At 48.7% G+C, this 16,261-nt stretch overlaps 4 protein-coding genes across 4 annotated transcripts; 2 read left to right on the forward strand and 2 right to left on the reverse strand.

Annotated features, from left to right (window-relative positions):
- Positions 1–31: 31 nt before the first annotated feature.
- Positions 32–3,256, forward strand: eif2b4 (eukaryotic translation initiation factor 2B, subunit 4 delta). The gene is made up of 13 exons (XM_049756084.2): positions 32–139; positions 494–531; positions 613–745; positions 808–1,011; positions 1,092–1,174; positions 1,498–1,589; positions 1,676–1,790; positions 1,848–1,924; positions 2,010–2,112; positions 2,228–2,355; positions 2,413–2,590; positions 2,682–2,862; positions 2,966–3,256. Exons 1-13 carry the CDS (start codon positions 118–120, stop codon positions 3,163–3,165), a joined length of 1,554 nt encoding a protein of 517 aa, XP_049612041.1. The 5' UTR covers positions 32–117; the 3' UTR covers positions 3,166–3,256.
- Positions 3,257–3,310: 54 nt separating this feature from the next.
- atraid (all-trans retinoic acid-induced differentiation factor) lies at positions 3,311–4,882 on the reverse strand. The gene is made up of 7 exons (XM_049756087.2): positions 4,738–4,882; positions 4,417–4,547; positions 4,251–4,319; positions 4,082–4,153; positions 3,880–4,001; positions 3,708–3,808; positions 3,311–3,628 (listed from the first exon to the last, which is right to left on the reverse strand). Exons 1-7 carry the CDS (start codon positions 4,828–4,830, stop codon positions 3,524–3,526), a joined length of 693 nt encoding a protein of 230 aa, XP_049612044.1. The 5' UTR covers positions 4,831–4,882; the 3' UTR covers positions 3,311–3,523.
- Positions 4,883–5,450: 568 nt separating this feature from the next.
- Positions 5,451–11,887, forward strand: snx17 (sorting nexin 17). The gene is made up of 15 exons (XM_049757983.1): positions 5,451–5,980; positions 6,571–6,645; positions 6,765–6,882; positions 7,612–7,676; positions 7,803–7,913; positions 7,997–8,087; positions 8,285–8,372; positions 8,667–8,736; positions 8,799–8,891; positions 9,086–9,289; positions 9,601–9,729; positions 9,857–9,934; positions 10,008–10,082; positions 10,199–10,240; positions 10,360–11,887. The coding sequence occupies exons 1-15, from the start codon at positions 5,921–5,923 to the stop codon at positions 10,477–10,479; spliced, it is 1,419 nt and encodes a 472-aa protein (XP_049613940.1). The 5' UTR covers positions 5,451–5,920; the 3' UTR covers positions 10,480–11,887.
- A 259-nt stretch (positions 11,888–12,146) lies between these two features.
- znf513a (zinc finger protein 513a) lies at positions 12,147–16,189 on the reverse strand. Its single transcript, XM_049757978.1, has 4 exons — positions 16,056–16,189; positions 15,820–15,954; positions 14,155–14,910; positions 12,147–14,010 (listed from the first exon to the last, which is right to left on the reverse strand). Exons 1-4 carry the CDS (start codon positions 16,093–16,095, stop codon positions 13,088–13,090), a joined length of 1,854 nt encoding a protein of 617 aa, XP_049613935.1. The 5' UTR covers positions 16,096–16,189; the 3' UTR covers positions 12,147–13,087.
- Positions 16,190–16,261: the final 72 nt, after the last annotated feature.

Below are 16,261 nucleotides of genomic sequence, written 5' to 3' on the forward strand. Positions count from 1 at the left end.
TACTGCGCAGCTGCTGCAGCAGAGGGCGACACACGTTTTGCGTCCCCTTCTTCGCTGAAGCGGAAGTGAGGCGCGCCCCTTCTGCGCCGAAGCGGAAGTAAGACGCAATCCTCAAAGATGGCAGACAACGTAGCGGCAGGTGAGGGGCGACAATGTGTAAACACGGCTTTTACTGACGCTTTTCCCGTCTTTATGATGTTTTGTGGCGAGGGACGCACTAAAAACAACAAGCCGGTCTTACACAGCCTGCCAGCGTTTAAATGTTTGAGCTTGAACTCGCAGCGAAGGTAATTTGCAGGAATCTGACACACGGTTCGGGTCACATTTGTGAGTAAATGTAATTCTGTGCTTCTACCAAGGCGCTTGTCTTAGTATAAGGACAAAGCAGCGTCATACACCTTAGGAAATAGATCAAGATATTGAATAAATGCTCAAATAGATGATTGTAACTGGAGTCAAAAGGGATATTTTCAAACTGTATCTCAACCTGCAGATGAAAGTGACAAGAAAGCAGGCATTGAGCGTGCAAAGGTGAGGAGCTCTCTGTGTTTTTGCTTTTTAATATGTACGCTTCAAACAGTTAATCAGCCACCGTGTATTCGGACGACACAGAGCGAAGGCAAAGAGCTTACCAAAGAGGAGAAGCAGCGGCTGAGGAAGGAGAAGAAGCAGCAGAAGAAAAACAAAGAAAAAAAAGATGAGGCCACAAAGCCTGACGCTTCTGCCGCGCTGCCTTCACAGAACGGTAGACGCCCTTCTCCTTCCTGCTGCTTTTGCCATTTCAGCTGATTTGACTTTTCTTCTCAGCTCCATCCTCAGTGCCAGCCACCGACGCTCCCGTGACCTCGGACAAGCCGGCCAAGAGCAAAGTAGAAGTGAAAGCGGAGCGGAGACCTCGACACGACTCCGACAAGTCCTCCAAACAGGGCAAAAAGCGCGACGGCAGCCAGCAGCAGGCCGCCCCCGCCTCCACCGCCAAACCCAAAGTGCCACCCGGCGAGCTGCAGCCTGGTAATGCCAGATTGGGGGAAACAGCCTCATGTAGTCTGGAGATACTCACCTCACCGGTATGTCGTGTCCGCCGTCCGTAGTGGTGAAGAGGCTGCCTGAACACATCCAAGTCGATGACCCCGATGTTGTCAAGAAACTGGCCAAGAAGCTGGAAAGACAACAGGTACCTGGTTCCAAAAAAGTGCAGCTTATACATCTTGCGGGGGGAGGGGGGGGTTACTCTCGGGACCTGTGAAAATTCAGTCATTTCTTTCAGACGCGAATACAAGATACTGCAGAGAAGGTACTAAGCACTATTTTCGACAGGGCGCCGTTTGCCGTGCTGCTTCGGGAGCAAATTGGAGGCAAACCTGCCCCTCAGTGTGCTTGGCTTTGCTGTGCGTTTCGTTGATTTTGGAAGAATTTGTCGTGGGATTTTTTTTTTTTTTTGCCGTACTATGATCAGTTGCGAAATGCCAACCGTGCTGTTCTTCGCTCGGCTTTCAGATCCCGCTGCGCTCGGACTACGGCTACAAGGTCAGCCTCTTTTCACACCTGCACCAGTACAGTCGCAAAGCTCCTCTCACGCAGCAAGTCGGGTAAGCTGGATCCCACCCACCGACGGAACGTATCGGCGGCCACGTCTCGTCAGGGCCTCGCTTACCCGTCCGTCGTGCCTTTGCAGCATCCCCTCGTCCGTCATCCATCCCGCTATCGTTCGACTGGGCCTTCAGTATTCCCAGGGCATCGTGGCGGGATCCAACGCTCGCTCGGTGGCACTGCTGCACGCCTTCAAGCAGGTATGACGTCACCCGCAAGCCAAAGTAGCGGCACAGCTGAACATTGTTTCCTCTCAGGTCATAAGGGACTACACTACTCCGCCAAATGAAGAGCTAGCCAGAGACTTAGTCAACAAATTAAAACCTTACATAAGGTAAAAAGCATTTTGTTTTCATTAATATTGTAATGAATGTCAAAATAATATTACATATATAAATATGAACTGTCTTTTTCTGCAGCTTCTTGAACCAGTGTCGCCCTCTGTCGGCCAGCATGGGAAACGCAATCAAATACATCAAGAAGGAGATTTCTAACATTCCAAATCACTGCAAGGAAGATGAGGTTGCTTTTTTCTATCCCTTGACTCTTATCATTCCCGCAGTTAAACATATGATATGCTTTCAACTCACGACATTTATTAAAGAATTTGTGCAAACATTGTTGCTATTCCTCACAGGCAAAGAGCAAGCTGCTGAACTGCATCGACTGCTACATCAACGAAAAGATCGTGCTGGCGGCCAAAGCCGTGGCGGAGATCGCCATCGGAAAGATCAGCGACAACGACGTCATCCTGGTCTACGGCTGGTAAGGTCAAATGGGAGCGCACGCGGCGGACCTCGTCTGACTTGCATTTGGGCGCAGCTCGTCGCTGGTCAACCACATCCTCTACGAAGCCTTCAAAATGGGCAGGAAGTTCCGCGTAATCGTGGTGGACAGCAGGCCGCGGCTCGAGGGCCGCGAGACCCTCAGACGCCTGGTCCAGCGGGGCATCAGCTGCACCTACGTCCTCATCTCCGTCGTCTCCTACATCCTCCCGGAGGTACCAGCTGCTCTTAAGCGGCACTCTAAATTCAAATATATTTTTTTAAATCCCCTACATTAGCGCACAAACTGAGCTTTTGTCCGCCTAGGTGTCAAAGGTCCTCCTGGGCGCCCACGCGCTGCTCGCCAACGGCTACATGATGTCTCGCGTGGGCACGTCCCAAGTTGCTCTGGTGGCCAAAGCCTTCAACGTGCCTGTGCTGGTGTGCTGCGAGACGTACAAGTTTTGCGAGAGGGTGCAGACCGACTCCTTTGTATCAAACGAACTCGGTGAGTCAAACAATAGCACGGACACCAAGAAAAAAAGAAAGTACCTCCCCTAAAGATGCTGCATGATGACCAACTCCACAATGTTTTTTTTTTTTTCCCCTAGACGATCCCGACAACCTGATCGTGACACGGAAGGGCAAGACGCAGCTGGCGCACTGGCAGGAGGTGCGCTCGCTGGGTCTTCTCAATCTGGTATACGACGTGACGCCGCCTGACTTTGTGGACGCCGTCATCACCGAGCTGGGCATGATCCCGTGCACGTCGGTCCCCGTGGTGCTGCGCGTTAAAAGCGTCGACCAATGAGCCCCATCACATGTGACCTTACGTGCTTTGAGCGTGGAATGAATAAGTGACTATAATAAATATATATATACCCGCATGAGTGACTTTTAAACGGCGTTCGCGTGTGTGTTCTTGATTTGGGCCTTAAATTACAGCCATAAATAACTTTGCCTTGTTTGGTAAATCATAAATTTATCAGGTCAATCAATATGCTTAAAAAATAAATACAACTTACAGAAAGGAACTCGCATTCCGAGGAGAGATACACTTTTTAAGTAACAGTGAAATTAAAATCCAGCTAAGAATCTGTAAAATATCCGGATATGCACTTCCCTTTCAGCTTACTCACTAGATGAATGAACATTAAAACATAAATATTCTATAGAGACTTGGCCTTTCGTCTCTGGGTCAGCCACAGCAGGAGGGAAAGTGCAAGCGTGGAAGCTCCCAGAGGTCCAAACACCTGCAGGCTTGGGAACTCCCCCTGTTATGACATTGTGGACAAACGCCTGATTAAAAAACATCTTCAGGTATGATATGCAAACTCTGAGCACGCAACAGACCTCTCGCAGACACTTGTATCCGTGGTAGTTGTCGGCGCAGCTGCACTCGAAGTAACCGGGCCCGTACGGAGCGCACTGGGAGTACTCTGGACAGTTAACAGCTGCCAATGGAGATCAGTAGCGTGAATCGTACTTGATTGACTAAGTATGAAATTGCATTGTGTAAACTTACACATCTTCCCTGTCTGAATGCACATGTTCCTCTGGCCTTCGCAAAGACGCGTTCCATTTTCTATCGCTACCTTATCCCAGGAGGAATTCCCACCTGGACAGGCAACGTCTGCTGGCAAAATCCTGATAAAGTGCAATTTGTTTGAGCTAAATAAAAATATACCATTTAAGTAAGTAAGTAAAAAACACACTTGTGTACTTACAACTGACTCAACTGTCTAAATCCTTCAAATGCTGTGTCACTGATGTTGACGATGGAGTTTGATGACAGATCACTGCGAAAATTGATATTAATTGTAAACAATTAGAAAGAAAAAAAAAAGAATTAAATGAGTCCACGTTGTGTCAAACGGTATCTGGACTTATGCATACATCATTAAAGTGGTTGATGCTTCCTGAAGATTGCCCACGTGAGTTAAGGAACAATTGGACAAATCCAGCCTAAAACAAAACACAAACATTACAAGACAGCAAATGTGGTTCACGGTTAATAAGGCCGTCATTAGCATCGTGTTGATATTCTATTTAAACGCCCTACCCGATGATGCGTTCATGGTAGCTCGTTTCATTTGCCAGGCAGCAACGTCCTGTGATCCGACCGTTGGACGAGAAGCAAAATTTACCCACCGCGGAGCCATTCAGCGAACTTCCACGACATTGTTTACATAGCTGTGAACGTAAACCAGAAAAACATTCGAATGTAGTCATAGTTTGTTTCTACTTTATCATTGATGTACAGCAAAACACCAGGTTGTCTGACAGTCAAGCGTATATCGAATGCGCGTACTCTTGCTTTGTAGTCGCTATTACTCTGTTTTGACGTGTAATAATGATATTAAAACAATATTCTGGCTAATACCTGCGGCTCGATCTGTTGCTGGCTGAGGTAAATACACAAACAAAGGATGAAAACAAACAAAGGAGGCAGCAGTTGGTTATGCCCAGTTTTCATGTTTACTGATCGAAGTCATGTGACCGTACTGTACCAGACACGTGACCAGAAGCGCACCCAAACCATTTTTTATACACACCCCCCCCCACACACACACATTTAATAGCTGAGTAATATTCCATATTTAAAGTAATAATAACACCAGAATATTTTTCCAATTAATTTTTTTACTGTACACATCGTGCCTTCTTCTCCCGCTGTCACTTTGGATCGCACCAAATGTGGGTCGATTTGACAATATGTAATGCACTTACTTTAAATTAATTAAATGGGTCTAAAAGACATTGATCAAGATATATATTTAATACACGGCTGTATAAGAAGAAAACACGCAGTTTCCCTTATGTTATTTTAACCGTTATTGGTTCAGCCACCCCCAAGTGAAAAGAAAATGATCTGTACCAGGACTGTTCCAATCCAATTGACCAATGCAAGGTGTTTAAAATGTACATTTCAGTCATATTTTGTCATCATACTGCTTTAAGAGTGTAAATGGGTATTTGTGTGTTTTTATTTGTTGATTATAGGAGAAAAATGGAACATTTTGAACCAAAATAGTGAACCACTGCCCCCCTCTTGTTTCGTGAATAGCCTCTGCCATCTAATCTGAAGAAACCAGCTGCATCTCCAATCCAGTTAGCTACATCTGTTTAGCGGAAGTGAACGTTGCGCGGTTTTAGCATTTTAATCTCGTAAATCAAAAAACACTCAGGAAAAAAAAAGTTGTTAAAAAGACAATTTAATGTTACACCCGGTCGGAGTAGAATTACTCTACACTCGCAACATGTCCACTTTGGCAGTTTGAAAAGTTTACGACTGACGTGGGGGAAGTTTTTCTCTTCTTTTTTCTATTTTTTTTTTCGTGACGAAGCTAGCTGGTGCGGAGGTGGATGCTAACTCGCCTCAGCCCGACACGGCGCCACTGGACCGAGCTGAACCCGTGTGTATGCCTCCCTCACCCCTAAAGTCACCAGCGACTCTCACGACAGTGGAATTGTCTGTTTTATTGGATTCGAATTGTGGACAATTGTGGCGTCTTGAGCATCGCTAGCCGAGGTGGCGTTCAGGTACCGCTGGCTGGGAACTAAACATGCATTTTTCCATCCCCGAAACGGAGGTTCGTTTGGGAGAAAATGGATCCACCTATGTGGTGAGCATGTACATACCTGTATTGTTATTAGTACTTTAACTGTATTAACTAGAAGATAATGCAAATTGCAAGCGTTGCCTAATAAATGTGCCTGATAAAACGGAAAATGGGTTGTGACACGTCCAAGGGGAAAATGTAGAAGATATGTTTCAGCTTTTAGCATTTAATTGTTGTACTATCTCTTCATTGATTATGAAAAAGACTGCATCATTGCAGACTTGAGCTTTACAGATGCCATGTACGCTGTGGTATTTATTGATCTCTCTGAGGTTTGGGCCCTGCAAGTGTTATTTGTATTCCATTAACGGATCCACTCCTGTGGATGTTTATAGCCCTCAGCTGGAATTTATCTGTTTGCTGCCACTGGCGTTCATATTGGTCTCATAGAGGGGCAAGAGCCGTCATCTGTTGCACAACACGGACGGAGCACGTGTTTGGCTGGAAAATGTGCGGCAGGCTCCATTTCCCCTCTTTACCAATCTAATTTTGTGGTTCCGCTTCATTAAAACTGGATGGTATTAGAGGTCAAAAAAGGTAATAATGTGTTGTGCATTGTGTTAACGTCTTCGCTCACTTGCGTTCCCCTGCAGGCTTACAACATCCACGTCAACGGCGTTCTGCACTGTCGGGTGCGCTACAGTCAGCTCCTCAGCCTCCACGAGCAGGTAAGGCATCACCTGCTTGACGTCATTTTCTCTCACACGTGAATTGTCATTGGAGTTTATATCCTCAAATGAATTTGATAATTGATGAATGAGTGAGAAAGAGCTTTTTGCGCCCACAGTTAAAGAAGGAGTATGGCAGCAATGTGGTGCCTTCCTTCCCTCCAAAAAAGATCTTCACGCTGACCCTCGCTGAAGTGGAGCAGAGGCGGGAGCAGCTGGAAAAGTACATGCAGACAGGTGAGGCCTTCAACCTACAAAGAAACCTCCAAAGCGTGTGTAGGCCTGAAAGAGTCTTAGAAAAGCCATCTCTGAAAAGACAGAAAGGCTACTATCTGACCTCACCTCAGGAAATCCTCTGCAGGTCATTTGGGTAGATTGCAACAGCTCTTGGAGATTTTGACTGGCACCGTATTCACTTTGAGACAGATGAGCGACATACATTGCAAAAAAAAAAAGGGAGGGGGGGGGGTTCCTGTGCTTACATGTGCTTTCAGCTTTAATTCCATTTAGGTCTCAAGTAAACACACCTTGTCCGTGGTCCACGTCACGCTCCGGCTCCCAAAGGTGGACTTTCATCCGCGCGTTTTAAGCACATTACCCCTAAGCTGAACCTTGTGCGTACACAAACAAGTTTGCAGAGCGGGCCACCACGCCAAAGCGGGTCTGTCTTAATCCTCTCAGCGCTGGCCGCCAGTGCGGAACAAGGAGGCGTTGTTGCAGCCCCGATTGCCCCTATTTGCTCGTAGGCTGCCTCGGTTACAACATGGCTCGCAGGTAGAAATGTCAACGCGGCGCCAAAGCTTGCCGTAGTTTGAATGATTTAAAAAAAAAAAAAAAACTCACTCAGTCTCTCGTGGGAGTCGCTCATCATTTTTAGTTCACCAAAGTTGTGTCCGACAACACAGCTCACTTGTTACGTGCTCCGCTTCTTTTGGACTGATTTGTGGCATTTCCTCTTTCCGCCAGTACGCCAGGACCCGCTGCTTGGAGCCAGCGAGTTGTTCAACGGCTTCCTAAGAAAAGCACAGCAGGTCAGTGGCTCCTCTATCAACCCAAACCCGCACCTGCCGGTCATCGTTTCTGCCACGGATGAAAGGTCCTTTGTTATCTTCCACGCTCGTCGCTAACCTGCCGCCGTCTTTTTGTGGCTCTCTCAGGAGACTCAGCAGATTCCAACAGAGGAAGTTGCTCTGGACATTTGCCTGTCTAACGGTCAGAAAGTAACAGTCAACATCCTGAGCTCTGATCAGACAGAAGATGTGCTGGATGTAAGCACTTTTTGCTTTCTTGTATGTTCGGCACCTTCTCTGATCTGATTCGAGTGGAATTGTTGTTTTTGTTGTGCCTGAAGGTCGTCGCAATCAAACTGGATCTCCCCGAAGAACTTGTGGCCTACTTCAGTCTTTTCCTCGTCCGTGAAGGAGAAGACGGAGGCCTTACGTGTGCGTTACGCAACAACAACACCCGCTTACATAATCAGCGCTATGATCATTACCTTTTTTTTTTTTGTCTTGCATCATCTGCGATAAGATTGCATGTTGCTTATCAAAACAAATGGAATGTTCGGCACACTCTCTTCTTGGATGCCCCCCAAATCATCTGGGTGTCTTGAGCTTGTTCTCTGCTATTTTTCTTGTAGTTGTGCGGAAACTTCAGGAGTTTGAGCTGCCCTATGTGTCCATCACCAGCCTACACAGCTCAGAATTTCACATCTTATTACGGAAAAGGTAGCGTCCATGTTTGAAACGGTGCCTCTTTGGAGGAGCTCCGGATATCGACTGGCCGGCTTTGCGCCTCAAGGGAACTCTTATGAGTCTCCCTGACCTACTTTTGCCGCGTATGTGAGACAGCGGGGGGAGATGGAATGTCAAAGCCACAAAAAGTTGGAAGGTGGATGACTTAACAGACCCCCCCACTGTGCAAGACCCAGAGAGCACAACATCAGCAAGGCTTCAGCCTCGTTGCGCATGCTGAAAGTGAAAGTAACCAGACTTTTCACGTTTCTGCGTCTTTCTCCATAGTTATTGGGACATGATGTACGACGCCGACGTCATGGACAACAGAGTTGGCCTGAACTTGCTTTATGCTCAGGTAAGAAACCTTTTGCTTGTGGAAATGTTGAGAAATGTTTATTGCGGTTTGTGTCCGAGCAGACGGTGTCGGACATCGAGCGAGGCTGGATACTCGTCAACAAAGACCAGCACAGGCAGCTCAAGTCCCTGCAGGAGAAAGGCTCCAAGAAAGAAGTAAGATCAACACACAGCTTGTTTGTAGTAAGCGTTGCCAAAAGTGCTGGCGATGGCGCGTCGCTTCTTTCGCCAATATTTGATTTAGTAATGGGAGAGACGCGAAGTGAACTCTGTGGTCCCTCCCTCCCTCCCTCCCTCCCTCCCTCCCTCCCTCCCTCCCTCCCTCCCTCCCTCCCTCCCTCCCTCTTCAGTTCATCCACCTGGGCCAGACGCTGAAGTATTACGGCTACATCAAGTTCGACCCGTGCGCCACCGACTTCCCCGAGAAGGGCTGCCAAGTCATCGTGGGCGCCGGCAACAACGAGCTCAACTTTCACGTCAAGCTGCCCAACGAGCAGATGAAGGAGGGCAGCTTCAAGGTCACGCGCATGCGCTGCTGGAGAGTCACCTCCTCCGTAAGTCTGCGCATGCGTCGAATGTTCCCCCTCCCCTCCCAACAGCAGAGTCCATTTAGCAGCTTGTCTCATTACCCCCCCCCCACGGCTGGCTGCCAGCGGCCCCCGTGTCCTCCGTTCACGCTCTCTTGTAGGGTGATGAATCCCTCGGCTCCATTTGCCACCGTCATTAGCCCCCCCCATCCGCCCCGGCCAAAATGGTTTCTACGGGCTGCTCATTTGGTGCAGCTGTGATGCATGGCGGCAGCTCATCAAATTGCTTCTGCAGGGATTTGTCTCCACATTAAGTGTGTGTGCTTACTATTTTGCAGCAAGTCCCCATCGCAAACGGCACCGGCAACCCGTGCACGTCGGCCAAGTGCGACGTGAAATTGGAGCTGGCCTTCGAGTATCTGATGAGCAAGGACCGCCTGCGCTGGGTCACCATCACCAGCCAGCAGGTCACCACCATTTTGTTTTGCCATCAACAATATAAAAGTGCTCTTTTCTATCGAGAGGTCATGCCACTTCGGCCCGCTCGTAAAACTGAAGACCCTTTGAAATTCACAGAATCCTGTGTGCTTTCAGGCTATCATGATGAGCATCTGCCTCCAGTCTATGGTGGACGAGTTAATGGTGAAGAAGTCTGGCGGCAGCATCAAGAAGGTCGCAGCAGTGTTAGACTAGATATCAGTATGTCTAATACATGACTCATGCTCTTGTTCCGTTTCCTCCTTAGATGTTAAGGAAACGACACAGCGGCTCCATGCAGCGGCCCGACTGTCAGCAAGCTGTGAAATCACCCCCGCTGCTGGTGAGGAATGGAACGTGCCACCACAATAACATGGCCCACCCCCACATTTCCACTCCGCCCTCACATCATTTGTTGGTTTCTTTTTTTTTTTTTTTTCACCTACTGTTTCCATGCAGGACTCTCCAGACCAGAGCCGCGAGCAGATCATCAAACTATCGGTGAGGACAATAAACACAACTGCACATTTTTATGAGGTCTTGCAGAACTGCAAAAAGCGGACTGATTTACATAGTGCAAGCATGAATAACAAATAAGTTTGCCGCCATGGGCTCCCCAGACTAAGCTGAGCTCGGTGTCCTTGCGAGGGATCAGCGCCTCCAACTCGGCCAACGACATCAGCGGCGGCGATTTCCACGGCAACTACGCCTTCGAGGGCATCGGCGATGACGACCTGTAACGTCTGCCGGCTGGCCCTCCCCTTCCTCCTCATCCTCATTACACGCTCCCGCAAAGGTTACGAGCTTCGGTCCGATGCTAACACACGTGTCCCGTTGTGCCTCTGCAGGGTTTGTAGCATCCAGGCCCAGAAGTGGCTTCTTTGTTTGTCGGTCTCGAGCTATTGCCATCTGTTGCGATTTTGATTTCGCGCTGACATTACAATGCGGTTCACGTGCAAAGACCGACTTTTCTGCCAAATTGAATGTGCCGCCATGTACGTACGTGCCAAACCGACGTTGATTTTTAGTACAACTCGCAGCTGGACGCAACATTAGGTCCATCCAGTGAGATGTGACAATTATTTACTGGTATACGTATGTAGTGAGCCCAGTTTGTTGTATATAGGGGGGGGGGGGGGGAAATAACGATCATATTAAAAAAGGTATTTTACACACATATAGTTTTACCCGTCACATTTGAACTTTTTTTTTTTTTTTAAATTAGTGCTGCCTTGAGATCGTAATGTCATTGTCGTTCCACTCAAATTCCAGGCATCGCCATTTTGCTCCAGTATATGAATGCGGCTGTGCGCCGGTGTACCTAATGATCTGTCCAGTGTCCTTGGGTCTCGATGCCTTACCTTTTTGTGGTTGCCTGACCATCATTTCTTCCAGTTTCATCAAGTTGCCTGCTTTGGCCCAGCTGCTTGCACTTTGCACTCTAAAAAAAAAAAAGTCAACTCGTGACAATTGGGGGAGGGATGGAAAAACCTCTTTGAGCATTTAGCCTTTCGCTTTGTCTGAATGATTTGATGTTGCTAGTTGCCAACTATGTACTACAAGTGAAAACTAGAAAATCCTCTGTTAAAATTCTCGTATTACTAAATGCTCAAAGGGCATTCACGGAAGGGGTGGGGGTGAAATGTTGGAAATCCATGTATTTTTTTTTAAAAGTTTTTATTTTTCTTCTCATAAATGCCAAATTGTAGTTTACTAAAGCATTTTGCACAAGATTAAACCTTATCGACGTCACTTTTTCATACGCTCCACTAGCGATTGAGTATTCCAAACTTTTCCTACTAATGTTTCTTTCTATCTAGAAATGAACTAACATGTTGTTTTTGGTTGACAGATTTCCACTTGATTTTTTTCGTGTTGTTTCGATGTGCTCGTGCCAATCATCTCAGAGGAGCGTTTGAATAATACGGTGCACAACATCAACTTGGTTCATGCATTGCTGGCAACAAATTGAACACGGTGAAGAATTCATTGCTCCATTAGTAAGTGCTTCTTTCTTTGTAGCAAAGGTTTGGTTTCCTGATTGTTTTTAACAGACAATAAAACCTCATAAAGCGTGGCGCTAACTGCAAACATCTCAATTGTAAGCAATACAAACCATAACAATAAATGCTCTCATCTGTTCAGGTCTGTCATTGTTTCAGATGAATCATTTTTTTGTGCGCTCGTGGTTGTCCTGTCTGGACCACGCTTGCAAAATTCTCAACAGTGGAATCTTTCCAAGGCAATTCAGGTGATTTGATGGAATTACAACAAATTAAAGGTTGGTTCTTAATAGGGGTAAGTAGTTTAGCATCATTTTGACTGAAACCATGTGTCATGCAAATCTTTTTTTGAACAGTAGAAAAAATTAAAGAAAAAAAAATATATATAGTCACGCCTGACCACATTGAGGAAATAATGTATTTTTATTGTATGGGAACAAGCCATCAGATATTTGTGTTGAATTATTTGCATGTATGTGTGTGTAAAGTGTTGCTCTTTAAGGCATTGATGAGACAAACGCTCCATAAAAGGACACAGGCAGGTGATGACAAAAAATTGGGCAGGCGTTGAGGAAACGACAGTTTGGAAAGCGCCGTTTCGAGAGCGCCAACAAATTTTTTCCTTTTGCATTCGAAAAGCAAAAAAAAATGCGCTCCTAGACATTTTCTCAGGGGGAAACGACACACAGACAACCATCCTATTCCGTATACTTGTATATATTAATGTACGTACTTCTAGTCGAGTGATGGCATTAGAAAAATAAAAATGGACACATGCCGACGTACTAATAATGCCATCTTTTTGTTTCCACGTAAACCACGGGCAATTTTTACAGTGAGAAAATAAACAAGACAACGCGAACAAATACATGTTAAGATCTACACACGTGACAAAATACATTAGATGGGCCCCCCCTCCCTCTCGCAAATTTCATTCTTTTTCAATCCTTAGCAATTAAGAAGCACTTTGCTTGGAGTTTGTCACTTTCAAGGCACTCGCCGTCACCGGTGCCCATGCAAATTGCTTGGAAAACAAAGTTGTTTTTATGATTAGTTTTAGGGCCACGCCCTCTCGTGTGTCATTTTTGCTGTTGTGGGGTGTTAAGCCCTCACTGTCTGCATGTAAGGGGGTGGGGGGTTTCCCCCTTGTCGCTCTTGTATACATGACAGATGCAGGGGAAATCAAGCTGACCTGGCACTTTGTCATTTTTTTATTGTTATTAACGTTTGCCAGCCAGGAAGGGATTTTTTTTTTTTTTCCCTCCCTATTCTAATGACATCCAGTGTGTCGACGGGCTTGGCGCTGGCACAAGCGCATTAGAGCGTCTCGTTGCCATTGTGACATTTAGACCATTTCAAGTTTCCAGTTGGGGTGCTGTAAAGTCTGAGCGCCCTCCCTGGCCATGTAGGCCACGTCGGGCCCGGCCCCCCCACCGGCCGCCTCTTTCCTGTGGCCGCCGCGGGGCCCGCTTTTGTCATCCTGGTTCCTGGCGAGTTGGGCGGGAGACATCTTGACCCAGCCGTCGGTGGCGTGTCCGTGCTTCTTCTGGTGTCGCTTGTAGTTGTCCCAGTGGCCCGTGGTGTAGCCGCACTCCTGGCACTTGTAGGGCTTCTCGCCCGTGTGCCGCAGCATGTGACGCTTGAGGTTCATGCTCTGGTTGCAGCTGTAGTTGCAGACGGCGCAGACGAAGGGCTTGGCGCCAGAGTGCACGCGCTGGTGCCGCTTGAGGTTGGCCAGGTTGCCGCAGGCGTAGTCGCACAGGTGGCACTTGTAGGGCTTCTCGCCCGTGTGCACGCGGTGGTGCCGCTTGAGGTTGTCGAAGTGCGCTGAGGCGTAGTCGCACTGCGGGCACTTGTAGGGCTTCTCGCCGCTGTGCGTCTTCATGTGGCGCGCCAGGTGGTTGGGGTAATGCGTGAGGAAGGGGCAGGCGGCGCAGGTGTACACCTTGTCGCCGCGCTCCCCGGGGCTGCCGGGCGACGCCGACGAGTCCTTGGTGAGCATCTCCAGCGTGCACTTGGCGCAGATCTGCGCCGACGAGCCGTCCTCGTCTTCCAGCACCACGCCGCAGAGGCGACACGTGAAGGGGAACAGGGGGGAGGAGGAGGAGGGTGCCGGGGCCGCCGGCCTGCTCGCTCTGCCGTTGCCGGACGGGTGGTCGGGGGTCGGCGTGGTGGGCTGCGGCGACGCCCCCTTGAGGCTCTCAAACGCAGAGAGGTAGTCGGCGTTCTGAGCCGACAGAGTCAGGTGGGCCGAGGCGGCGGCCACTTCTGAAATGGAAAGAAAATGGTGCATTTGTCATCAAATGTGTCATGATTTTCAGTTTCCGTGGTGGTGCAAAACATTTGTGTGAGCATTACGCTAGTAGCAGCCTCAAAGGCTAACGAGTCATGTGGTTGTGGAATCAAACGTACCCTTGGCAGCTTCGTCTTCTTCGCTGGCTCGGGGGCCGCTCGCCATGTGTCTCTTGAGGCCTCCGACGGGTCTGAGCGCGGCGTGCTGCTGCGAGCCGCCGTGCGTCTCGGCCGAGGCGCCGGCGGGCATGTGCATGCGCTGGTGGCGCTTGAGGTTGCCCAGCGAGCTGCAGGCGAAGGCGCAGCTCTCGCATTTGTAGGGCTTCTCGCCCGTGTGGATGCGCAGGTGACGCTGCAGGTTGACCAGCTGCGCTGAGGCGTAGGCGCACACGGGGCAGTTGAAGGGCTTCTCGCCGTTGTGCGTCTTCATGTGCCGCTTGACGTGGTTGGCGTAGCGCGAGGAGAAGCCGCACAGGTGGCACGAGTGCAGCTTGTTCTTGTCGTCGCCCGCCATGCCGTCCAGCGGCGAGTGTAGCCCGGCCAGGCTCCCGAAAGCAAAGTCGCCGCCGCCGCCGCCGCTCTTGGGCTCGCGCGAGGCCTTGCAGCAGCGCAGGCAGTAAGGAGCCGCCGGCAGGTCTACCGAGGCGCCCAGGTGGTCGTCGCGCAGCTGGCCGCAGCCCCGGCATGGCAGGTAGGGCGGGAAGGGGGCTTCGGAGCGGCCCGCCCTGCCCTCGTCTTCCAGGCCGTGGTCGGGGGTGCTGCTGTGGGAGGTTTCCGTTTCGCTGTCCATGCTGCTGCCGCTGCTGCTGCCGCTGCAGTCAGAGCTGTCCTCATCACACAGAGGATACACAGAGAAACCGATCTCAGCAGCTACCTCTGTAGAGGGGACGACAAGAGAAGAGTACTTGCTCACGTTACTCAACACGGTGGCATCGTTCACATCCCAAATCCTGCAGAAAAAGAATGTCCCGACTCTCGGTGGCTGGCCGCGATGAAGAACAACATTGACGCGTTGAAAGGCATGAAAGAAGCACGTGTAGCATCAAAGTCCACGCACGCGCCTTGTGACTCAAATGCGATGACGTCAAACGTCACACTTTGATACTCACGGCTTGCGCAAATTCACCAGCCGCCACAAAATGCTCGCCGCCGAGGAAAACGCGTCTTTCCCTCACAAGGCGTCAAGAGAATGTGAGCAAAGACAGAGTTTGGATCGGCCTCAAAAAGAGGTCTGAACCCCCAAACCCCTCCCCCTTTCTAGTGGATGATTACAGAGGTTGATGATGATGATGATGACTGTGCCTGCGAGGGCTGCTGATGGTAATGATGATGATGATGATGATGGGGTAATGATAATGGCAGCAGCGGCCGAGGCAACAGCACATGATGATGATGATGATGAATGTGCTGCCCTTTCATGATGGTGTCCTTGATGATAATGGTCATAGTATTTTGTTTATATACTACATCTAATGGCGTCACATTTCCTTTGGAGGTTTTGCAACCTCCCCGCTCGTATTTTGTCGTGCAACAGGATAGAGAGCCGTTTGTATGTGCTTGCTAAAGGTAAGGTGTGCGAAAGGGAATTGCACCATCGCTTGTTTCTTTTCATATCTGTTGGGCCCTCGTTTATTACCTTTCGTTATAGCGCCACCTGTCGCTCGGGCATGTTTTATTATGTACGTGCCTTACGGTCAATCGCTTTTGTCGCCATTTAGTTTGTTTTGTGACAGAGGCAACACCGAGCTGACATTTTGCAATGTCAAAACAAATATGATAACCAACCTGAGAATTTTTCCAGGCCAAGAATCTTGCCGTCGCGATAAGGATCACCAACTTGAAGGTCGTGTTCCAGAAGGAAGTCCGTGTCGAAGGCGAGGTTTCCTGCACTTGCGGCGGCTACAACAGCTTTTGAATCCACTGTCGTCGTGGGATGCAAAAAAAATTAAAAAAAAGAAGAGTTAAGGTGCCACTGGTAATATGACTTAAGTACATACTACCTATGTTTTTGGAGTACTTACATTTGACTGGCTGTGGATGCTGCTGTTTTTTCCTTGGCATCTTCCAGTCAGCCTCTCCTTTGCTGCCAACGTCTTCCTGCAGACTTCCGCAACCATCGGCTCATCGTACATCTGTGAGTGATTTCTCGAGAATTCTGTTGATGGCAGGCGAAAAAAGGAAGCTTATGTTGGAATGTTATTTGGAAAATGACACTTTTAATGGCAGG

This window comes from Syngnathus scovelli, chromosome 20 (genome assembly GCF_024217435.2).
Source record: "Syngnathus scovelli strain Florida chromosome 20, RoL_Ssco_1.2, whole genome shotgun sequence".
Lineage (NCBI taxonomy): Eukaryota > Metazoa > Chordata > Actinopteri > Syngnathiformes > Syngnathidae > Syngnathus > Syngnathus scovelli.